General features: G+C 44.9%; 1 protein-coding gene across 19 annotated transcripts in view; it reads left to right on the top strand.

The window, feature by feature from the left end:
• The window catches only part of fryl (furry homolog, like), a 553,990-nt gene that overhangs the window by 380,252 nt on the left and 147,870 nt on the right, over positions 1–25,868 (top strand). For all 19 annotated transcript variants that reach the window (XR_005459993.1, XM_038791218.1, XM_038791221.1 and 16 more), the window contains 8 exons: positions 1,046–1,235; positions 3,961–4,085; positions 4,942–4,999; positions 11,685–11,776; positions 14,188–14,360; positions 17,250–17,410; positions 19,273–19,383; positions 19,607–19,761. Coding sequence is in view for 18 of the 19 variants with exons in the window: in XM_038791218.1 (XP_038647146.1) it covers positions 1,046–1,235; positions 3,961–4,085; positions 4,942–4,999; positions 11,685–11,776; positions 14,188–14,360; positions 17,250–17,410; positions 19,273–19,383; positions 19,607–19,761 (1,065 nt within the window). In the remaining variant the exon portion in view is untranslated. The remainder of the gene's footprint in view (positions 1–1,045; positions 1,236–3,960; positions 4,086–4,941; positions 5,000–11,684; positions 11,777–14,187; positions 14,361–17,249; positions 17,411–19,272; positions 19,384–19,606; positions 19,762–25,868) is intronic.

A 25,868-nucleotide genomic window follows, 5' to 3' on the forward strand; every position in this document is an offset into this window, starting at 1 on the left:
TAAAGTATATCTGTCACCATTATTCTATTTTCCCTGCATTTAAGTCAGTTTTCAGGTCTGTGCTACATGGTAGCCATAGGACAACACAAGAGTCTTTAGATCAAGATCCTGTCTCATGCCCTTTGCCTTAATTGCTTTGTTCCAGCCTCCTTTCTTACACTCTGTATTGTTGCTCTTAAATTAAAATTATGAACAACTCAATTTCCAAAAGGAATCCTACTGTGTTTATTTAGAACCTCTTACTTTAAGTTAATTAAAAATGGCACGATGATCTCAGATTCTCAAGATGTCAGAGGTGACTCTAGCACTACAAATGAAAAACTGCTACAGATTTCTTTGGAACTCCAGCAATTTTTAAAGCTTAAAGATTTAAGCTTCTCTTCTCGAAGCTACACTGGGGCTTCGAGAAGAGAAGTTTGGGAAGCGATTTGGTAGAGGCATAAAAAATAATTTGGGGCCTGAACAGAGTAGACAGAGAGAAACTGTTCAGGTTGGCGGAAAGGTTGAGAATCAGAGTACACCAATTTAAAGCAATTGACAAAAGAAGCAATAATTTGTGCCTATTGTCACAAGTCGGCTACAATGAAGTTACTGTGAAAAGCCCCTAGTCGCCACATTCCGGCACCTGTTCGGGGAGGCCGATATGGGAATTGAACCCGCCCCGCTGGCCTTGTTCTGCATTACAAGCCAGCTATTTAGCCCACTGTGCTAAATCAGCCCCTCGTGGCGATATGAAGAAAAACTTCTACGCAGCGAGGGGTAATGATCTAAAATGCACTGAGTGTGGTGGAGGCAGATTCAATTATGGGACTTGGATAAACACTGGCATAGAAAATAAATTTACTGGACAATGGGAAAAGGGCAGGCATGTGGGACTGGCAGGATTGTTCTTGTAGAAACAAAGTGGGTTGAATGACTTCCTTCCGTGCTTGTAACCATTCTATGATTGAATAACAAACATTCTCAAAAATGTGAGCGCTTTTAATTTTGAACATTTTTTGAAACTGATGTATTTATGTCCGAAACCATTTCTGTTTCCATACAGTAGTCCTATAAATGCCAAAAAAGTGAGCACCACAATTGGCAATGATTCGTACATTGGACTTTGGAGAAACTACCTTATTCTTTGCTGCAGTGCAGCAACATGTAACACAGCTACTTCAGGGTCAGTGCGGTGTTCCCCTCCTGAGACGCTGGCGTCTACTCCTGATAGTGGATATAGTCTGGATTCAAAGGTAAGTACATCTTTATTGTTCAAAAATTGGAAAAAATAACTTGAGCATAATGGAGGAAGGGAAACGCATTATTGCATTGTACCCTCATTCTCTGTAAAAGCAATTTATATATCTGCATGGATTTGTAGGTTAGTGTTACAAAGTATTCACAGGTAGCGCAGAAAAAATGTTTATTTTCTGCACATGGCTTCTGGAACATGTATTCTTTTACTGTCCCATTAGACATGTTGAAAATGTTTTAGGGCACTAATGTTCCATTTTTGTTAAGTTATATTTATTTTATCTTAGGATTAGCCTTCCATACACGTGCCACCAAATTATCTTTAAAAATGCTCCCACATCCACTGGTAGACTTTGTTGTACATCTGATGGAAACGTGTGAAAACCATTGTCCAACAATTGTTAGGCATTTGTATTCTCTGCATCTGAATACCTTAAGAAAGTGTAACTGAACAAAATATTTCCAGCGAGAGGTAAAATGCCAGTGTTCCTCCTTGAACATCATTCTAGTAATAAATTCTCCAAAATTATTTTGAATTCCATTGGATTGACTTGCTGCTGCTGCCAGAAAATAACTACTGCTCCTATTATCATTGTAGTGACCACAACCTTGCACAGTTTAATTTAAAGCAATTTCAAAGTCCAGTGTCAGGTGGATTGAAGCCTAGGCATAAAGGAGGCGAGCTAAATCAGTGTAGATTCAATTTTTTGTTTGCTTTCATTGGCCCTCCCCCTTCTGTTCTCCCTGAGAAATTTCCGACAGGTCTGCCGGCCAGCCTGCAGCAGTGGGTGGTGCTGCAGATTGGCAGCTGAACAGGATTCTCCGACGTGTGATTAAGGAAGCAAATGCAAGGACATCGGCCCTCTTCCCCAGATATAGTTCTAGCTGGTCCGACACCCTGAAGTCTGTCACTCTCGGGCACTGACACCCTAACCCCCACAACCTTGGACATTGCCTCAAAGAAGGCTGTCCAGAACCTGACAAGTCTGGGGCATGCCCAGAACATGTGGCCGTGCTTAGCTGGGCCTCCCTGGCACTGTTCACATTTATCCTCCACGTCCAGAAAGAACCTGTTCATTCGGGTTCTGATGAGGGGCACTCTGTGCATCACTTTAAACTGCATGAGGCTTAGCCTTGCGCAGGAGGTGGAGTTAGCCCTACGTAGTTCTTCACTCCACAGTCCCCACCCCACATCCGTCTCCAGTTTGCCCTTCCAATTCTGTCTTGCTCCTTCTAATGGTGTTCTCGCCCTTTCTAAACGGCATCCGTATATGTCCCCACAGTTCCCCTTCTGCATACTGTCCATGTCCAACAGTTCCTCCAGCACTGTTTCTCTCGGGGTCCTATGGTACCACGTCGTCCCTTGTGGAGAAAGTTTTTGATTTGTAAGTAACGGAGCTCCTGTCTGTTGGGTAGCTCCAGTCTTTCCATTAGTTTGTCTAGGGTTGTGAGTCTGTCCCCCGTGTAAACGTCCGTGACCTCTAGTGTCCCCCCCATCCTGACTCCACTTAAAAGTGGTGTCTAGCATGGCTGGCGGGAATTTGTGATTATCGCAGATGGGGGCCATGGTGGACATCTCGGTTAAGCCTAAGTGTTGTCTCATTTGCTTCCATGTTTTCAATGTGGCTACCACAACTGGGCTGGATGTATATTTTGCCGGGGTGGGACTCTATCCCTCCCCCGTTCAGGTTCACCGGGAATGCCTCGCTCTTGCCCAGGTTGAGTTTATAGTGCGAGAAGGCCCCAAACTCTTCAAGAGCTTCATGATTACTTTCAGGTCGTTCTGTAGGTCTGAGATGTAGAGGAACAGGTCATCTAGGCAGAGTGAGACTCTGTGCTTCCTGCCTCCTCTTCGATACCCTTCTAGCTTCTCACGTTTTGATGAGCGATCGCCAGGGCAAACAGGAGCGGGGATAGCAGATCCCTGCCTTGTGCCTTTGTGCAACTGGAAGTAATCAGAGCTGTTGGCGTTAGACTACAATCTATCCCGTAATCACCGCCTTCAAATTTCTCAGGGAGAACAGAAGGGGGAGGGCCAATGAAAGGGGTACATGTAAATTGTACATAAGAAACATCTTATTCTTTAAATATTATGTGTTTTATATGTCTAATATAGGGAACCGCAGAGTCATATTAGTTTAGAGTAAATTTACAATGGCTTGCAAGACAATCTTCAAGCAAAGAATGTTCATCATATGGCATTATCTGCTGTGTGGGTTAGTGCCAGCAAAAGACTTGCAATCAATTGAACCAAACGTTCTGGCAGTCTGGGTTCCTTAAAGCTGAATCAAAATGGATAATCCTCTTCCTGATCTATAATTATTTTGAGAAAGACCAATTATGACACACGGTTCCAGAAACACCAAATCTGTTTATATTTGGGGTGGGGGAGTTGTTCGCCAGGACATCAGGAAATTACAATGCTCATCTTCCATATGTTCTTTTGTGCTGACTTGAGCAGGCATTTGGGGCCTTAGCTTGGCATATCATCCAGAAGATACCACCTTCAACAATACAGTACTCCCTTAGTACCACTGTTAAATGTTAGCTGAGAACATGACTGTAGTGGGGATTTAACCCACAATCTTCTGACTTAAATAAGATTGCTACCGACTGAGTCAGTTTGACATCTCCACGAGTAACTAGGAGAGCAGATAGCATGAAATTCTGAAGATATGAAATTTGTATTAATGTGAATAGCTTATAATTAATTTGTAATTTCAGATAATTGGCATTCCATCCCCGTCCTCATTATTCAAGTTTATAGTTCCAATGATGCGCTCTGAGAGCATGGAAATTACAGAATCTCTGGTGCTGGGGCTTGGCAGGACCAATCCTGTAGCATTTAGGTAAGAAAATTTCATTGCACAAGTTTCACACTACCTATTCTTTGTCAGCAGCAAAGTATATTAACATACATTGAATTTGGTTTCTCTTTCAAGATATTTGGAGAGTAGCATCTTCCATTTAGGATAACCCAAATGTCCATAATTTTGGGGAAGCAGTTCAAAAGTCAGTTGGTTACATTTATTCACTATCTCCAGCTGTTTGTGACCCAGGAAGAAATAAAGTTACTTTGTGCTCTGGATCACAGGGTCTGCTTGGTGCTTCTGTGACCCAAAAACTAGAATAAAGGGCTGGATTGAGAAAAGTTCATATAGCAATTCCATCAGCAAAAAATAAGCTTCATCTGATAGCTATGCTTTTCTTCACATTGAACAAAGTCTTTGTTGTCAATTTAAGGGGACATGATGGAGTAGTGGTATGCCACTATCCAGGTCTCAACCTAATGTTCTGGAAGCATGTTCATATCCCATCACAGCAGCTGGGGGAATTCGTAAAATCTGAAATTAAAAGCTAGTCTTCATAATGGTGACCACAAAACTATCATTGATTGCTATAAAAACCCATCTGGTTCACTATTGTCCTTCAGGGAAAGAAATCTGCCACCCTTCGCTGATTTGGCCTAGATCTCACTCCAGATTCATGGTAATGCAGTTGACTCTTAACTACACTCTACAATGACTAAGCAAGGCACTCAATTCAAGGGCAATAAGGGATAGGCAACAAATGCTGGCCTTGTCAGCAATGCCCATGAAAGAATAATTCAATAAAAAAATTGCAAACCAAGTTCAAGAGTACTTTTAGTCCGAAAAAGCTGAATTGTAAGCAGCTTATATTTGGCTTGTTTCTTTTTTTTTGCAGAGACTTAATAGAAGAACTTCATCCCATTATAAAAGAAGCACTTGAAAGGCGACCAGAGGTAAATAAAAACTGAACTAGGCTCATAATTCATTATTAATTTTTTGGACAATCTACTTGGAGTTGGTTTAGCACACTGGGCTAAACAGCTGGCATGTAATGCAGAACAAGACCAGCAGCGCAGGTTCAATTCCCATACCGGCCTCCCTGAACAGGCGCCGGAATGTGGCAACTAGGGGCTTTTCACAGTAACTTCATTGAAGCCTACTTGTGACAATAAGTATTATTATTATTATTAGAAAGTTTGGTTTTGTTGTGAAGAGTTTTGTGCACCGGATTTTCAAAAAGGAAAAGAAGCAGACAGCCATTTTCTGAGTTTGACTGTTTGAAGCAGTTTTCTTCGGTTCATCTAAATGATTGAGCAAACAGTATTTATCATGAAGTGAGCGCATTCTGCTGAACCATCTCCAAATTCACTCACGACTACCCTTTCAAAATCCCAACTGCGTAGCGATTGGTCATCCATTTACTTTTTTTTTAAATATTTTCCTTCCAGATTTTTCAATAATTTTTACAAAACACTACAAAAGAGAAAGTATCCCCCCAACTCGGTTTTACCCGAGTATCCAAGACCTTGGACATAGCCTTTGCAAAGCCCTTCCAGAATTCCATAAGTACCGGGCATGTCCAGAACATATGGGCGTGGTTTGCTGGGCTCCCTGAACACCTCACACACCTGTCCTCTATCCCAAAAAACTTACTCATTCTCGCTCCTGTCATATGCGCCCGATGCACCACTTTAAACTGAATCAGGCTAAGCCTGGCGCAAGATGAGGAGGAATTCACCCTGCCCAGGGCGTCAGCCCACAGGCCCTCATCCAGCTCCTCGCCCAGCTCCTCCTCCAACTTGCCCTTCAGCTCTTCCACCGAGGCCTCCTCCACATCCTGCAGCTCTTGGTATATTTCCGATATCTTGCCATCCCCTACCCACACGCCCGAGACCACCCTGTCCTGTATCCTCCGGGCAGGCAGCAGTGGGAATTCCCGCACCTGCTTTTTCACAAACGCCCGAACCTGCATCTACCTAAAGGTATTCCCTGGGGGTAACCCAAATTTCTCCTCCAGCGCCCTCTGACTGGCAAAGGTCCCATCGATAAACAAGTCCCCCATTCTTTTGATTCCCGCCCTATGCCAGCTTAGGAACCAACCATCTATCCTACCTGGAACGGACCTGTGGTTGTTCCATATCGGGGTCCAGACTGAGGCCCCTACCCCCCCCCCCCCCCCCCAAAAGCCGCCTCCACTGCCCCCAATTCTTCAGTGTCGCCGCCACCACCGAGCTCGCGGTATACCGTGTCGGCGGAAGCGGGAACGGTGCCGTCACCAGTGCCCCCAAGCTAGTATCTATACAGGATGCCGTTTCCACGCCGTCCCCTCTCCCTCCATTACCCATTTCCGAATCATAGACACATTCGCTGCCTAGTAATAGCTCCATAAGCTCGGCAGCGTCAAGTCCTCCCCTGGACTGCGCTCCAAAAACAGTCTCTTAACCCGCGGGGTCTTACTTGCCCACACAAATCCCGTAATACTCCTGTTTACCCGCTTAAAGAAGGACTTGGGGATGAGAATAGGCAGGCACTTGAAGACGAACAGGAACCTAGCGAGGACCGTCATCTTTACGGACTGCACCCTGCCCACCAGGGAGGGTGGCAACATGCCACCTCCTAAAGTCCTCCTCCATCTGATCCACCAGCCACGCTAAATTGAACTTGTGCAAGACCCCCCAACTCTTGGCCACCTGGATACCCAAGTACCGAAAGCTCCTCTCCACCATCTTGAGCGGTAGCTCCTCCAACCTCTTTTCCTGGCCCCTCGCATGCACCACAAAAAGCTTGCTTTTCCTCCTATTTAGCTTGTATCCCGAGACGTCTCCAAAATCCCGAAGCATCTGCATGACCTCCCCCATCCCCTCCACAAGATCCACAACGTACAGAAGCAGGTCATCCGCATATAGTGAGACACGATGCCCCTCCCCCCTGAACCAACCCCCTCCAGTTTCTGGACTCCCTCAACGCCATAGCCAGCGGCTCAATCACCAGGGCAAACAGCAGGGGGGACACAGGGCACCCCTGCTCGTTCCACAATATAACCTAAAATACTCTGACCGCAGCTGGTTCGTCGAAACACTCGTTACCGGGGCCTGGTACAACAATTTGACCCACTGTATGAATTCTTCCTCGGACCCAAATCTGCCTAACACCTCCCACAAGTACTCCCACTCCATTCGATCAAAGGCTTTCTCTGCGTCCATTGCCGCTATCACTTTTGCCCCCCCCCCCCCCCCCCCCCCCCCCCCCCCCCCCTCCTCCGAGGGCATCATGATCACATTCAGGAGCCTCCGCACATTCGTATTCAGCTGCCTGCCCTTCACAAACCCCGTCTGATGCTCATGAATCACTCAAGGACACAATCCTCAATCCTAGTGGCCAAGTTCTTGGCCAACAGCTTGGCATCCACATTGAGAAGCGAAATCGGCCTCTAGGAGCCACGTTGCAACGGGTCCTTATCACGCTTGAGGATAAGCGAGATCAAAGCCTGCGACATTGTCGGGGGAAGGATTCCCTTTTCCTTAGCCTCGTTAAAGGTTCTCAGCAACAGCGGGCCCAACAGCTCCGAGAACTTCCTGTAGAACTCAACGGGGAACCCATCCGGCCCCGGGGCCTTGCCCGCCTGCATACTCCCCAACCCCTTAACTAGCTCCTCCATCTCAATCGGGGCCCCCAATCCCTCTAACCACACTTCCTCCACCTTTGGAAACCTCAGTTGGTCCAGGAACTGTCGCATCCCCCCCCTCCGGGGGTTCTGGCTCATACAATTTACCATAAACGTCCTTAAAGACCTTGTTTATTTTAGTTGGACTCCGCACCGTTTCCCCCCCATCCCTAATTCTCCCAATCTCCCTAGCCGCCTCCCTCTTCCGCAGCTGATGCGCCAACATCCGACTTGCCTTCTCCCCATACTCATACACTGCTCCCTGTGCCTTCCTCAGCTGGGCCTCAGCCTTCCCCGTGGTTAGCAAGTCATTCTCCGTTTGGAGGCTCCGACGTTCCTTCAGCAACCCCTCCTGAGGGAATTCCGCATATCTCCTATCCACCCTCAGTATCTCCGCCGCCAATCTCTCCCTCTACATCCTCTCCCTCTTCTCCTTGTGGGCCCTGATTGAGATTAACTCCCCCCTGGCCCCTGCCTTCAGCGCCTCCCAGACCACACACACCGAGACCTCCCCATTATCATTGGCCTCCACATATCTTTGGATGCACCCCCGGACCCGCCCACAGACCTCCTCATCCTCCAGTAGTCCCACGTCCATTCGCCACAGCGGGCGCTGGCCTCTCTCCTCCCCCATCTCCAGCTCCAACCAGTGCGGGGCATGGTCCGAGATTGCAATGGCAGAATACTCCGCCCCCTCCACTCTCGGGATTAGCGCCCTTCTTACCACGAAAAAAATCTATCCGCGAGTAAGCCTTTGGTACATGGGAGAAGAAGGAAAGCACCCTCGCCCTTGGCCTGGCAAATCTCCACGGATCCACTCCCCTCATCTGGTCCATGCACCCCCTCAGGACCTTAGCCGCTGCCGGCCTCTTACCCAACCTCGATCTAGACCGATCCAGTGCCGGGTCCAGCACCGTATTGACGTCTCGCTCTCGCTCTCTCTCTCTCGATCCGATTCAAAATCAGCTTCATGAACCCTGCATCGTCCCAGTTCGGGGCATACACATTCACTAGCACCCCCCGGAGCCCCTGCAGCTTACCATTCACCATAACATATTGACCCCCTTATCCCCACCCCCCGCTGCCAACTAGCCATCTTTGTTAGGCAGCCACGTGCTCGCGCCTCCCACACTCTCCAGCCCCCCAGGCGGAGGCTCCCCGCCCCGACTCTCCCTCTTACCATCAACTCCCCTCAGTCAGCACAGCAGCAACCCCCCCCCCCCCCCCCCCCCCCCCCCCCCCCCCGGCCAAGCAACTGCTTAACCCCCCCCTCCCTCCTCCCCCATTGCACTCCCGTAAGTCAGCTGACTCATGCTGACCCCGGCCGCCTCTGCCTCCGATCCCCCTTTGGATTTCCCATCCAAACCTCCAGCCCTCCCCTCCCCCCCCCCCCCCCCCCCCCCCACCAAAGTATGGTCATGAAAGTCCCCCCCCCCCCCTATACTCCATATAAACCAATGCGGACAGCGAACACAATACAGCCCTCCCGCTTCAGGTACTGCCCCCACCATTTTGTGGGAAAAAGCCACGCTCCCTGCCTGGGCCGACCCCACGCCCTGTGGCGCAGCTCCTATCAACTGTGACCTCACCCCAATCGCCGAGGGCCACGGGCCCACACAGTCCCAAGAAAAATTGGGGGAAAACTCCACCCAAACAAACATCGACCCCTCTCCCTCACCAACATCCCCCATAACGTACTGCAAACCATTAATTCGAGTCCAACTTCTCGTTTTTGATTAAAGTCCATGCCTCATCCAGCGTATCAAAATAGTGGTGTCTGTCCTGGTATATGACCCATAGCCTCGCCGGCTGTAACAGCCCGAACTTCACCCCCTTCCCGTGGAGGACCGCCTTAGCCCAGTTGAATCCTGCCCGCTTCTTGGCCAGCTCTGCACTCCAGTCCTGATAAATACGGATCTCGGTATTCTCCCACCTTCTGCTCCGCTCCTTCTTTGCCCATCGCAGGACCCACTTCCTGTCGATGAAGCGGTGGAACCTCACCACCATAGCCCTCGGCGGCTCGTTCGTCCTCGGCCTCCTGGCCAGGATTCTGTGCACCCCATCCAGCTCCAGGGGCCTCGGGAAGGCCCCCCACCCATCAGCATGCTCAACATCGTGGCCACATACCCCCCAGCATCCGACCCCTCCACGCCTTCAGGGAGTCCCAGAATCTGCAGGTTCTGCCTCCTCGACCTTTTCTCCAGGACTTCCAGCTTCTCCTGCCATTTTTTATGCAGGGCCTCGTGCGCTTCCACTCTGACCGCCAGGCCCAGAATCTCGTCCTCATTGTCAGAGACCTTCTGCTGCACCTCCTTGATCGCCATCCCCTGCATCTTCTGGGTCTCCACCAACCTTTCAATCGACGCCTTCACAGGGGCCAACATCTCCGCCTTCAAGTCAGCAAAGCAGCTTCTTAAAAACTCCTGCTGCTCCCGAGACCACTGGGCCCAAGCTGCCTGGTTCCCGTCCGCCGCCATCTTGTTTTTTCGTGCCCGTTCTCCTCTCTTCTCTAAAGCCACTTTTTTGACCGCTCCGCTCCTAGTCCCCCAGTTTTGCGGTGTTGCAATTGGAGGCGAAGGACAGCAGCTGGTCCCGCCTTGTCGGGAGGTGACCCTGCAAGATACAAGACTGGACCCATGGTGAGATCGCGGGTAGGTGTGGGGGAGGAGTGACCAATGTGCCATAGGGACATCGCAACACATTGATGACTCACTTGGTTGTCCCATGCTGACCTCTGCTTCTGCGACTGCACGCACTCCCATCCCGCCGACCAGGTCCTTCGCCCCCATCTCCTCTACGGTGCAGGTCCGGTGGGCAATCTCCAGTATTCTCCCGCTCCTGGCGGTTGTGGGCCGCCTTCTCCTGGGGGGGGGGGACTGATAATGCACTGTGCAACACTCTGACATGGGCAGTACAGGGGGTCCGCAGCCCGTGGCCTGCGTGTGCCAGGTTCCCAACCATGGCGGGCGTTATAGTTGTGGGCATGTGGTGCAGGGTGGGTTGTGCGCAGACTCCAGCATATGGGGTTCGGTCATCCCTCGGTGGGGGTTGGGTTACGGCAGTGTGGGATGGGGTTGATGACTCACATTGGCTGGCCTGGGGGGGCTGCCCATTCTCACTCAGCACTGCTGGTGTTGATGGGTATGTGGGATGAGGGTGGTGCCAGGGACAGGGAGCTGGTGATTCACCCAGGCCGTCCTGAGAAGGTTGTGCTGCTTCTTAGGGCACTAAGGTAACAATTTAATTTCAAGAAAGGGTGGGGGTATCTGTACGATGTTTTATTTAAATAAGTGGAACTGACCTCTATACACAAGCAAGTCACAACTGAGTTGTTTGTTTGGGGCCTGTTTTGCACAATTGATGGCTGTAGTTTTAAATTTTTATTTATGCAATGAAAAACTGTAGACTGTACAGTTCCATTCAATATTGCAGCCGGGTGTTGTGGTTGGTTCTCGTATGTGCCCATTTCAGAGCATGTCATTTTTGTTCAAGTATTTTATCCAATTTTTGCACACATTTGACTTTACCTTTCTGTATTGGAATGTTGTTCTGTAGCTTCACTAACATTTTCAGCTTTTGCAACCAAACCAAAACCAGCCTATAAAAGCTGAAGTTTGGCTGTATTGTAGGAAGTTGCCCACTGAAAAATAATACGCTGCTCGACAGCCAGCAGTAAGATTTGTCAATTTCCAACGACCGTAATTTCAAAATGTACTTCTATTTCTTCAAGATAATGTGATAGATATTGAAAGTAATTTGATATGAATAAAGTTTGAACGCTTCCAAGCATATTTAATACACCAAGGTTTAAAGAGATGCTTTTGTATAGTATTGTTTTGTAATTGACTGTTATATTATCTGCATCTTTGGAAATTTATGGACTGTATTCACACACTTGCTATAATTTTTATTAACCGTGAGTTAGTTAAGCAACTTTAGGCAGTGGTTAAGTAATATTTGTATTTGTGATGCAGAATATGAAACGGCGCAGGCGTCGAGATATTTTGCGAGTGCAACTCGTGAGGATCTTTGAGCTACTAGCAGATGCTGGTGTAATTAGTCACAGGTAAGTAACAAACGTATAATTAGATTCCAGTTCTATGTCAACAAATTGCAAGAAATAAATTACGTTATTAAAGATGTACTACACAGTTACTGATTGCTAGGCCTGATGGGATGTTGAGCTAAGAAGACCAGAAGCAGTCTGGTCGCATAGCTAATCTCAATCAGACTAGCAAAAGGTGAAATACAATGACCTGTGCTCATGGTTGGGGAGGGAATATGTGAGGATTGTTTTCTGTCCCACAGAGTTAAATAACTTAATTACATTCATAATGTAGGCATACACAAAAGCCCCCATCACTTTTTCCTGTACCCAAGATCAGAGCGGTGGCTGTGATTTTTGGATCAGGCGCTTTATATGCGTTGAGAGGTTAAGGGAGGATGGGGAGGGGCAGCGAAGGTTGACAGAATTGGCATCAGGCAAACAAATTGACACTGCTGACAAAAGAAAATGGGGCAGCAGTGGTTGCTGCTGAAAAGGAGAAGTTTATGATTAAAGGTTATATTCCACGAAATGTAAAGTTATACATTATTAAAATAACTATTTACTTTTTCTTTTGTTTATTCTCTACATTCATACCTATGTTGTGGGATGCATCACTGTTTTTGTACACAGATTCATTTCTACATTTGGAGACACTTGATTATCTTAACAATTTCACTTATTCCCGTGTTGCTCCATTGTGCCAGATAATTGGGATCCCACTGTGCCATTTTGTAGATTCACCGTTTTTTTTTAAGCAGATGTATTGGGTGTAATTTCTTTAATTTTGTTCTCCGGTCAAAGAAAGGAAATATTCACATGGCAAAGCTGTAAGACTTTAACAATCACTGGGAAAGAAGGAAAAGCTTAAGAAGGAAATATTTGTACTCTGTGCTTTATAAGAAAATTTACTTCCTGACATTGGAAAAAATTAAAACTCACGTGCAACATTTCTCTGACCAATTTGTGTATAGTTTTGTACTGTTTATTTGTTTCAAAAAGGAAATGAGCGACATATTGCCAGTGGCTCTCATCACTTGGCAAGGAATTCATATTTAATTTGCACATAGTGGAAATATTATTTACACTTAATATGTAAAGTAAGAAAACGTTATGAAGCTTTTGTCAACTAAGTTGTAAAACAGTTTTTTAGTTTCAACTGTTTGCCATTACAACTTGTTAATTAAACATATGTTTACATTAGTCAATGATGGTGCTTCTAAATGGATTATCATTGCAAGAGGTGAACCTCTGCTCTTGATATAGTTTTAAAATGGTAGTTCATAGAGTCCCTGCAGTTCAAAAGGAGGCCATTCAGGCCATCAAGTCTGCACCAATCCTCCAAAAGAACACTCTATTTAGGCCCAGCCCCCCACCCTATCCTCAGAACCCCACGTAACCTTTAGACACTAAGGGGCAATTGATCATGGCCAATCCACCTAACCTGCACATTTTGGACTGTGGGCGGGGCACCTTTGAAACTCATGCAGACACAGAGAACATGCAAACTTCACACAGACATTTGGGAAAGAAAAATAACCTTTGTTGTACTTATTCAGCATTCATACTGAACATCATGTTAAACAAACTACTTTACTTGATTTGTCCAGTTTGCTCAATTCATTGTCATGAAACTGCAATTTTCTCCCAAACTTAGTGCATTACTGAGCATGTGTTGGCACATTATATATCATAACTTCTGCCACGTGTATAGATTTTTTAAATATAATTTTTACTCCATTCTTAAAATTACAAAGCCAATGCGCAGAGTGGACAACGCAAGCCCTTAATCCATCTCATTGTTGCTCCAAAAATCAATTCAAATTGAATCCAATTTGTGGTCTCTATAAGAGACATGCAAGATTCAAGTTAACAAGAAAAGGCATTCCACCTTATCTTTGGCTTGATTTGAAGCTTGATCTTAGCCAAAAGGTTTTTCAAGTGCAATATATCATTCCAAATTTTGAAAGGAAGCAAAGCTCCCAATTGGTGCAGCCTACTTCACTTTTCACTTAGGGACACGTATTTCAGTTCACCTGTGTGTACCAGCACTCGTGCAGGGGGGTTATCGAAGAGTTGGGAGTACCTGTACCAAAGTAGATAGAGTAAATTCAATGCACTTTTTAGCATCAAATCTGTAGTCTTTTGGAGGTATTATGTTAAAGTTGTATGTTATTCTGGAGATAACATGGCATCATTCCAATGTTAAAAATACTAATTGGTGTTTCTGATTAAGGAAGAACAGCTACAATTAAGGCCCATTTATCTGTTCATTACTTGAAATTTCACTCTATGATTAGCACCATGCATTTCTCCCAAATATCCTGCACCGTGACCACATAGGTTTTTCTTAAAGTTGGCTAGCTTTGTTTCTGTTTTTGGTTTTCTTACGTATTCTTTGTTTTTCCTTCCTGAATCCCTACAAACATCAGTGGAAGTGGAGGCCTTGACAATGAAACACATTCCCTGAATAACACTTTGTTGGAGTATGTTGATCTAACAAGGCAGCTACTAGAAGCTGAGAACGACAAGGATTCTGACACGTTAAAGGATATCCGATGCCATTTCAGTGCCTTGGTGGCAAATATCATTCAAAATGTCCCAGGTATGCATAATTACAAAATGCGTTAATATGGTTTTAAAAATTATTAAATAATATGCAGTGAGAGTCTAAATGTGTTTAACAAACATGTGATCGAATGTCTTCTAATTAGTTGCAGACAGTAATATTTATTCATTTAGAATATTTATAGCAACAAGAGGTGTAGTTTATCGTTACCTGGTTCAGTCTTGGTGTGTATTTACACAATAACTAACATCAGTTTAATACAAGTTAGTTTTACATCAATACCAGTTGCAGTGCAAATCCTGTTAGACCGATATCAGGCCTTAACTATGAAGTTACACTGTACCAGTTTGACTAACTTCTGTAGTGTAATGTTACCCTTAAGAACTAGAACATGAGAAAGTAAGGAAAGTGATACAAGAACCATTTGCTGTATGTAATTGGAGGGGATGGGACGTTTCGGCGTGGCCCATTCGGCGGAGGAATTTTTCGGCGGCGGGACAGGCTTCAGAAAGACAGGTTAGTGCAATGAGCAGACATTTAATATCGGTCTTGCTCTTGCACATGAGCAGTGGGTGACTCCGGAAGGAGCCGGCGAGGTGAAGCGGACAGGCGGCCCAGTTCAGGGGGACAGCAGCCGGCGAGGTGAAGCAGACAGGCGGCCCAGTTCAGGGGGACAGCAGCCGGCGAGGTGAAGCGGACAGGCGGCCCAGTTCAGGGGGACACCTCGCCGGCTGCTGTCCCCCTGAACTGGGCCGCCTGTCCGCTTCACCTCACCGGCTGCTGTCCCCCTGAATAGGGCCGCCTGTCCGCTTCACCTCGCCGGCTGCTGTCCCCCTGAACTGGGCCGCCTGTCCGCTTCACCCCCACCCCCAAGGTTTAAAAGGTTTATTCAAAACTTTGGAACCATTTCACCTTTGCTCCTGAGAGGGGAATGGGATGTTTCGGCGTGGTCAATTCGGCGTTTTAATGAAGGTTTTTTAAACTAGGTTTTTAAAATATTTTTAAAAGTGACGCCGAAATGTCCTGACGCCTAAACGGCCACGCCGAATCAGCCAATTATTTCCCTGACGCCAAATCGGCCACACCAAATCGGCAACGCCGAATGGGCTACGCCGAAACGTACCAAACCCGTAATTGGAAGGGCATCTGCAAATTAGAATGAATAGAAATGAACAACTGGTGGTACGGTGGCTCAGTGGTTAGCATTGCTGCCTCACAGTGCCAGGGACCCGGGTTCGCTTCCTAACTTGGATGACTGTCTGTGTGGAATTTGCACTTTCTCCCCCTGTCTGCGTGGATTTCATGCGGGTGCTCCGGTTTCCTCCCAGAGTCCAAAGATGCGCAGGTTAGATGGGGTTACAGGGACAGAGCGAGAGAGTTGGCGTAAGTAAGGAGCTTTTTCGCAGGGTCAGTGCTGACTTGATGGACTGACTGGCCTCCTTATGCACTGTAGGGAATCTATTAAAACAAGAATGCACTATTCCTTTTGCAAGTGCACTGTATATCATTGTGAAACTTTCCGGTCTCCTGGTTCAAAGATGTGCGTTGGGACCCTGTGGAAGTGATGATGTGTCGAGCCACATGGTAATTGCCTTGCTAACATTCACACCGACCTTTAGACTTACCATAAAGCAGCTAGGTGTCCTGTCTTCCCCTTCTACTCCGCTGCGACAAGAGTTCCATGAATGAAACTGCACATTTCTGGGAAGACTGGGCTTGGAAGATCCTGGTACACATGTGGAACAGCTTCAGTTCAGGGAATTTACGAGCTAAGCGGCAACCCGGCAATGATTGCCACTGCTCAGAAAATCCGGTTCCGTGTTTCAATAACATAGTAAACATTTGGAATTTTAAAAAAGGAATTAAGAGTGAGCAAAAACCAATAACTTGAAAGCTATTCTAAAGACAGACTTGAAAACCCCATTTTTATCATTTAGTTAAATGAGCACATGAGAAGAAATCTTCTAGACTTTGAATCTGGAACCAGGCTTGATTCCGAATTTGGGTGGCTCTGTTTGGAGTTTGCAGGTTCTCCTTGTGTTTGCGTAGCTTTCCGCCGGGTGCTCTGGTTTCCTCCCATATTGCAATGATGTGTGGGTTGCGTAGATTGGCCATGCTAAAATGCACTTTGTTGTCCAAAAATGTGTAGGTTAGGTGGGATTACGGGGATAGAGTGGGGAATTAAGCCTAGGTAGGGTGCTGTTTCAGAGGGTCAGTGTAGACTCAATGGGCCGAATAGCCTCCTTCTACACTGCAACAATTTATGGATTCTTCTGTGGAAAGCTGAGGCAGTCCGATTTGAAGACTACTTGGTTATTTCTCAATACAGACCTCACCACTTATATCTGTTTGTATCAGGCAAATGGTGCTAATCATTTGTCATTATCATGGGCATCAATTACTATGGTGCTGCTCGAACCACATCGAGAGAAGACTACTTTAGGCAATTCAAGCAGTTGTTTGTACCTCACTAAAGTGTGATTACCTGTTTGTCTTTTCAGGCAGCCAGGAATCTTTACTTGTCACCATGGGGAGGCAGAAAATTGGGATTATTTCTGTTCTTTAAAAGAAATTGTTGGCTCCACTGGCCATTGTGTGTAGCAGGAAAATTGCATTGACAGCAACATACCTGCTATAATCAGTGGGAACTTTGTCCAGTAATCAGAATGCCAGTGATTTTTATCCGTCAAATTGAGCAAACCTAATGTAGTTTTGAAATTGATATGTTCTACACAACCTTGATCCATGAGTATGAGAGTTAACTCGATTCAAAAAGAAAATAAACAGTGCCTTGACCGATGTTTAACAGTCATGCATCAGAAGCGACTTTTGTTTAAATTGTTTTAAAACTAAAATATTTTACAGTGCTTAATTTACCGAGGAGTCATTCTGAGATTAATTTTGTTTTTTTGTATTTCCTTACAGTACACCAACGCAGGGCTATCTTTCCACAGCAGAGTTTGCGCCATAGTCTATTTATGTTGTTCAGTCACTGGGCCGGTCCTTTCAGCATAATGTTTACTCCTCTGGACAGGTACAGTGATCGGAACATGCAAATTAACCGGCACCAGTATTCTGCATTAAAGGTACAGGCAATACCCCATATGTTTTGTTAGATTTAATTCAATATGTAGTCGCATTATGTTATGTTCTGCAAACTGCATTCTGTCATTTGACAAATATTACTGATCAATATTTATCTCTATGCAAGGTCACATTAAGTTTAATTTCATACCAGAAGCATTGAAAAGCTATGTCTTTAGATCATATGTGCAACAACTGCTGGCACTAAATAAACCATATGTGCCCATTTGATGGAACAGAAAATTTTTCAGTTTTATTTTAGTTACGGTTGTTGTATTCACACATGTGAAGGGATTGCTGTATTCAACAATCTCAAGTCCACCTCTTTCTTCATTCACTGTGTTTTGGCACATTCTTTGTCGGCCATTAACTAGAAATGTAGGCAGTGCATTCCAGACAACAGGAACTCCATAAAAATAATCTCTTGTCTGCTTCAATTTTTTGCCAATCACAAATATATCCTCTGGTTCCTGACCTTTTGACTACTGGATACAGTTGATATTTATTTAAACTTTAATACATTCAAGATTTTGAAAACATCTTTAAAACCTCCTTTTAATCTATGCTCTAAGAAAAACAACCCAAACTTCTCCAGTCTCACATAACTGAAGGCCCAGTTTATCTCTCCCCATTCTCTGTGCACCATGTTCCTCTTCTCTAATGTTTTATCCTGTTGCCGAACCCGTGCCAAATTAGTTTAAACTCTCCCCTACAACACTAGTTAACCTCTCAAACACAACACTGGTCCCCATCTGTCCATCTCGAACAGGTACCTCATGCTGTATAACCAGTCTCAATGCCTCTTGCACCATTCTCAAGCCACCCTTTTCCTGTTTCTCCCATTCTCACTAGTGCTTGGCATTCCAGAGATTACTACTTTTGAGTAATATTGAAAGGAATGTGTTGATTATTAAATTGCAAATCCTGTATAATTTAGATATGAGCTAATTTTGACATGAATTGCGAAGTTATGCACAGTAAAAGTGTGAGTTTATGAATTAGTTGGTATGTATATATTCATAATTGAAGGGTTGAGTTCCATGTTTGGGGGAAAGAGCAAACTAAATAATGTACATTATTGCAGTGGTAAATGAGTTGTGTATTCTCAACTGGAGACAGATAAATATTGACCCTTTCTGGGAGCATAATATGACAAATCTGTTTTGACTACAATTGCACTAATTTAGTTTAAACATTTTATATGTTTATCACAGTGGGCGAGCACTAATGCACACTTAGGGTTTTGCTGTTGATCTCAGCAATAGATGCCTAATTGAATGCAAATTGAATGTGATAATAGCACCTTAATTGTTGGTGCAGATGATACCTGGAGTCACTGATCCCAATATTATGAGAAGGCATGTTGATGGGGATCCTCTTCACAAAATCACTTTTGATGGCTACATATGCCACTTCTACGATGGGTTCTTATAGGTTTTTAAAAAAACATAATGGGGTTAATTCTGTGGAGCTCCTGGTATGGAGCCTGCTTAACATGATTGTGGAACTAAAATATGGGTGTGGGAGTTGGCAAGTCCAATTGGTGGAACTACCCTTTTTCAAATAATAGTAGTGTACCAAGTAGTGCAAAATATACCCTGGTCAAATCACTTTAAAAAGTGTAAGTTTGAAAAATAATCTTGTGATGAATTACATGGGTAAGTACAAACAATTGTTAACTGCACTGCCGCATTCACCTTAAATTCAACAATAGATTGAACAGTTAATATTTCTAGCTGTAATCTATTGTCAAACCTTGTACTACAGGCACTGTTATCACTAAACCTGTATTGTTTTGGCCCAGGAGAAATGTCACAGTTATTTTCTTGAATCATTTGTGTCAATCTCATTTTTCATCACCTAGGCCATGTCAGCTGTACTATGTTGTGGGCCTGTGTCTGATAATGTAGGTCTGTCATCAGATGGCTACCTGTACAAGTGGTTGGATAATATCCTGGATTCACAAGAAAAAAAGGTAAGAAATAATTGGAATAGTAGATCATAGATGTGTGCAATAAATGTCATGTATAAAAGTCGTAATTTGAGCAATATGAAAAATCAAATGAACTTCAACAGTCTTTGGTCTCATGTTCTGAAAAGTCAGCACTTACTTAGATAGTATTGAAATAATCTGTGAAATAAATCTATATTTCTATAATTTTGATATTTACTCTGTATTTTTCACATGTTTCCTTAAGGTTCACCAGTTAGGCTGTGAAGCTGTAATGCTTTTATTAGAGTTGAATCCAGACCAAAGTAATCTGATGTACTGGGCTGTAGATCGATGCTATACAGGTTCAAGACGTGTGGCAGCTGGATGTTTCAAGGCAATAGCCAATGTGTTTCATAACAGGTATGAGTTGAGCTATTCTCATATTGATGGCTAAGCAATAATGGATATGTGAGCTGGAACTAAGGTAGCTCAATTGGAAACATTGAACATAATAGACAGGTTGATTCAGTTAAATAACAGCTATTATTTCAGTTGGTTACTGGGAGGGAAGATCTGAATTATCCTTCTAGTTTTACCCCTTGGCATCCAAGTCATCCAGACTTGAAACATTAGCTCCCTTTTATAATGTTTATAATAATATTCTTTATTAGTGTCACAAGTAGGCTTATATTAACACTAGAACATAGAACATAGAACGATACAGCGCAGTACAGGCCCTTCGGCCCTCGATGTTGCACCGACATGGAAAAAAAATCTAAAGGCCATCTAACCTACACTATGCCCTTATCATCCATATGCTTATCCAATAAATTTTTAAATGCCCTCAATGTTGGCGAGTTCACTACTGTTGCAGGTAGGGCATTCCACGGCCTCACCACTCTTTGCGTAAAAAACCCACCTCTGACCTCTGTCCTATATCTATTACCCCTCAATTTAAGGCTATGTCCCCTCGTGCTAGCCACCTCCATCCGCGGGAGAAGGCTCTCGCTGTCCACCCTATCTAACCCTCTGATCATTTTGTATGCCTCTATTAAGTCACCTCTTAACCTTCTTCTCTCTAACGAAAACAACCTCAAGTCCATCAGTCTTTCCTCATAAGATTTTCCCTCCATACCAGGCAACATCCTGGTAAATCTCCTCTGCACCCGTTCCAAAGCTTCCACGTCCTTCCTATAATGAGGCGACCAGAACTGTACGCAATACTCCAAATGCGGCCGTACTAGAGTTTTGTACAACTGCAACATGACCTCATGGCTCCGGAACTCAATCCCTCTACCAATAAAGGCCAACACACCATAGGCCTTCTTCACAACCCTATCAACCTGGGTGGCAACTTTCAGGGATCTATGTACATGGACACCGAGATCCCTCTGCTCATCCACACTGCCAAGAATTTTACCATTAGCCAAATATTCCACATTTCTGTTATTCTTTCCAAAGTGAATCACCTCACACTTCTCCACATTAAACTCCATTTGCCACCTCTCAGCCCAGCTCTGCAGCTTATCTATGTCCCTCTGTAACCTGCAACATCCTTCCGCACTGTCTACAACTCCACCGACTTTAGTGTCGTCTGCAAATTTACTCACCCATCCTTCTGCGCCCTCCTCTAGGTCATTTATAAAAATGACAAACAGCAACGGCCCCAGAACAGATCCTTGTGGTACGCCACTCGTAACTGAACTCCATTCTGAACATTTCCCATCAACTACCACTCTCTGTCTTCTTTCAACTAGCCAATTTCTGATCCACATCTCTAAATCACCCTCAATCCCCAGCCTTCGTATTTTTTGCAATAGCCGACCGTGGGGAACCTTATCAAACGCTTTACTGAAATCCATATACACCACATCAACTGCTCTACCCTCGTCTACCTGTTCAGTCACCTTCTCAAAGAACTCGATAAGGTTTGTGAGGCATGACCTACCCTTCACAAAACCATGCTGACTGTCCCTAATCATATTATTCCTATCTAGATGATTATAAATCGTATCTTTTATAATCCTCTCCAAGACTTTACCCACCACAGACGTTAGGCTCACCGGCCTATAGTTACCGGGGTTATCTCTACTCCCCTTCTTGAACAAAGGGACCACATTTGCTATCCTCCAGTCCTCTGGCACTATTCCTGTAGCCAATGATGACCTAAAAATCAAAGCCAAAGGCTCAGCAATCTCTTCCCTGGCTTCCCAGAGAATCCTAGGATAAATCCCATCCGGCCCCGGGGACTTATCTATTTTCACCTTGTCCAGAATTGCCAACACTTCTTCCCTACGCACCTCAATGCCATCTATTCTAATAGCCTGGGTCTCAGCATTCTCCTCCACAATATTATCTTTTTCTTGAGTGAATACTGACGAAAAGTATTCATTTAGTATCTCGCTTATCTCCTCAGCCTCCACACACAACTTCCCACCACTGTCCTTGACTGGCCCTACTGTAGTGAAATTACTGTGAAAATCCCCTAGTCGCCACATTCTGGCGCCTGTTCGGGTACACAGAGGGTGAATTCAGAATGTCTAATTCACCTAACAGCACATCTTTCGGGACTTGTAGGAGGAAACCGGAGCATCCGGAGGAAACCAACACAGAGAAGGGGAGAACGTGCATACTCGGCAACAGTGCTAACCACCGTGCCTAGTGTCTCTCCAGATGCTGTCAGACCTGCTGTGATTATCCAATATTTCTGTTTTTGTTTCAGATTCACAGTGATTTGCTATTATTTCACAATCCCTTTTGACTCCATCCCCTCTCTCACTGTGAACAAATAACTTTCAGCAAAAGCTTCATCCACTCCCCTCATCCACTCATCTCAAATGATGTTTGAGCTCAGTAAAATGCTGAATTCTTGTTCTGTTAACTCACCTCCACATCAGTCTTTTTGGCCTGGAGAGTCTTCTCCTGCAACCCATATCCTCTCTCACTTCTTCAGAGTTCTTGTTTGACCTGGTGCCCTCATTCTGGCCTCAGACTCTCTCTAAATTTCTACATTGGCAACTTGCTCGTGTGATGTCATTGTTCTCAATTACGCTACTCCACTTACTTGCATTAACATATGTACTTGCAGCCTGTTGTTCTCTCAGTCCAACCCTAAGATCATCACCCAGCAATTTCATGACACTTGTTGTTTGGCAAACTGACCTTGCGGGGGCTGAACAGTAGCTCTTCAACACCACCACCTAACTTCCCTGAACCATAACCCCACCACAAATGTTACAACCATAGCAAATCTAATTGCTGAGCAAGCCAGATCCCAGAGTGAGGTCTGTTTCACTGATCATAAGCCTCTCTTTAATTATGAAAATGAGAAGGAAGAACTGACACCAAAAGCATAGAATTTTAAAGGTTAAAAGATTTATTAAAAATAAACTTAATCATACAAAATTAAAATTACACAGTTAAAACAGGCTCACAGAGGATCTCCTTAAATATCTCTTTCCCTTTCATATCAGGGGCGAAATTCTCCGACCCTCCACAGGGTCTGAGACTCGCCCAGGGCCGACAAAAATCCCGCCCCCGCCGTGGCAGAAATTCTCCGCCACCCGGGAATTGGCGGGGGCGGGAATCACGCCCCGCCGGTCGGCGTCCCCTGCGGCGATTCTCCGGCCCGCGATGGGCCAAAGTCCCGCCGCTGAGAGGCCAATCCCGCTGCCGTGGTTTGAACCACCTCTGGTGATGGCGGGATAGGCGGCGCAAACGGGTCCCCAGGGTCCTGGGGGGGGGTGCGGGGCGATTGGACCCCAGGGGGTGCCCCTACGGTGGCCAGACCCGCGATCGGGGCCCACCGATTGGCGGGCGGGCCAGTGCCATGGGGGCACTCTTTTTCTTTCGCCACGGCCTCCACCATGGCGGAGGCAGAAGAGAATCCCCCAGCGCGCATGCGCCGGTGGTGACGTCAGCGGCAGCTGACGCACCGGCGCATGCGCAAACCGGCGAAGGCCTTTCGGCCGGGCGGCGGGCGTCAAAGGCCGTTGTGCCGGTTTCGGTGCCAGTCGGCGTGGTGCAAACCACTCCGGCACGGGCCTAGCCCCTCAATGTGAGGGCTTGGCCCCTAAAGGTGCGGAAAATTCCGCACCATTGGGGAGGCCCAACGCCAGAGTGGTTGGCGCCACTCTGCTACGCTGGGCCCACTGCCCCGCCTGGTAGGGGAGAATCTCGCCCCTGGTTCCATGTCCTTAACACTTTGAACTCAACTTCTCCAAATATAAATATCTTTCATGTTTTTCTAATTTGCCTCTACTTTCAAATCAATAACATTTAACATACCTTCCTCTGTTTGCCCATTAAACCTTTGTAAGATGTAATGGTTCCTTATCATCTCTAAACTCTCTTTTGAAATTCAACAGCTGAAAAACAAAGTTTTCCCCACTTCTCTCACGATGCAAATTTTAGAGCCAATTTATTTACATGTAACTCAAACCCACCTCCATAACCTCTCATTACAAATGCACCAGAATAATACCTTTAACCTTTCATCACTTAGTGTTCATAGATAACCTGTCTCTAATAACCCTCCCCCTGTTTAATTAACCCTAGACATACACAAAAATACATACAGCTTTCTTTACCTACACACAATACCAACATAATCCCACAAAAAATCAAAATGCATCTCTCATCACACCAAACATTAAGTCATCACTTTCCATACTATCACTGACCTCATCTCCTCTGGAGAGACATCTTCTCTCAATGACTTCCAACCTTATAGTTCCCCAACCCCCAGCAGCCTGTTTTAATTTCCTTTTCACAATTCACAACCTTGGTAGACTCATTATTTTAGTTTGTTCTTGCTCCATGAACTTTTCTCTTCCTAGCCACATTCTAATTTTCTTCCATAGTCCTGTCTCTTCCCACCTACATACACAGCACAATTTCCCAGACCTAACTGTTTCCTTTTCACCAAGGATGTCTAGTTTGTGTATAATGCAACTCCGCACAAGAATGCATTGACAGCTTCTTCCATGAATAGAGGCCCAAACATCGTCCTGGCCGATTTTGTTCTCACATTGAGCAACTTATTTGACCTCACTCCCTTCCTATGAAAAAAAGGTATTATTTTAGGAAACACAGGAACCTTAGCTGTCCCTGCGCACATGCAACATTCTTTGTTCCATGCTAATCTTTTTTTTTCCAACAGATTGATGACTGTTTCCTACTTTTGACCAAACTGTTAAATTTCATTAAATACTTCCAATTTCCACCTTCATGTGATCCATCTCTGACCCTTCCCTGCCCTTCTTCAACATTTCAATTTCATTTTCTGGGGATAGACTGTTGGCAGAAATCTCAATATAATCCAAATGACTCCCACAACTTCCTTGACTACCCTTACTCCTACCCTGCTTCTTGTAAGGTTTCTACTCTATTCTCCAAGTTTCTCCTTCTCCCTCACATTCTACCTGACAATGCCATGTTCCACATTAGTGCTTTTGATATCTTTCTTTTCCCTCAACCAAACATCCCCCTCCACTGTGTGGTTGACAAGGCCCTTGGCCATGTCAGCCCCACTTCCCATACTTATGCTCTTATCCCTTACTCTCCATCCCAGAATGACAATCAGATACCCTTTGTTTTCTTCTTCCATCCACCAGCCTCCACGTTCAATGTATCATCCTATTTCATTTCCATCACTTCCAATGTGATGCCACCTTCAAACACTATATAATATATACATATATATTATGTATTAATGATTTGGACGAGGGAAGTGAATGCACTGTTGCCAAGTTTGCGGATGACACAAAAATAGGTGGGAAGGCAAGTGGTGAGGATAACACACAGAATCAGTCTACAAATGGATATAGACAAGGGTTAGATAAGTGGGCAAAACTGTACAGATGGAATAATATAACGTATGAAAATATGAAATTATGCACTTTGATAGGAAGAATAAAGGAGCTGAATATTATTTAAATGGTGAAAGACTGTAGCACAGGGCAATTTGGGGGTCATCGTGAATAAATCACAAAAAGCTAGCATGCAAGTTCAGCAGGTAATTGGGAAAGCAAATGGAATATTGGCCTTTATCAGAGGCTGAACCAACTTATGCAATGTTCGTCAAGTCCTAGTTGCCAATTATAGAAGGCAATGACAGAGACCTTGCTACAGAGCCTAACAGTGCACGTGTGGACATGGACAAAGTTGACAGGGACAAAGAGAAAATTAAAGCTAGTTACAAACTAAAAAGTTGCTTGAAGTATACAATTGTGTTTACAGTGGAAAATAATCTCAAAATTTTGTTTTGTTTGCACTGTGCTCTCAGAATTGGTGAGATACTTGTGACTTGTTAGAATTCACAAAGTTGTGGAAGTAAAATTTGCCATCTTAGAAAAGTACACCGGTTAAATATTAAATGTTTTGTGGAATCCTAATGGCAGCTAATTTTGTTAATTATGAATTTTCAGAAGTTAATGAAGGTTTTAATTTAATAAACCTACCTTAATGTGTACAATTTTTCATTGTGTCCTTTGTGACTTCAATTTATCTTGTTTCTTCCTGATGGT

This window comes from Scyliorhinus canicula, chromosome 3, assembly GCF_902713615.1.
Source record: "Scyliorhinus canicula chromosome 3, sScyCan1.1, whole genome shotgun sequence".
Lineage (NCBI taxonomy): Eukaryota > Metazoa > Chordata > Chondrichthyes > Carcharhiniformes > Scyliorhinidae > Scyliorhinus > Scyliorhinus canicula.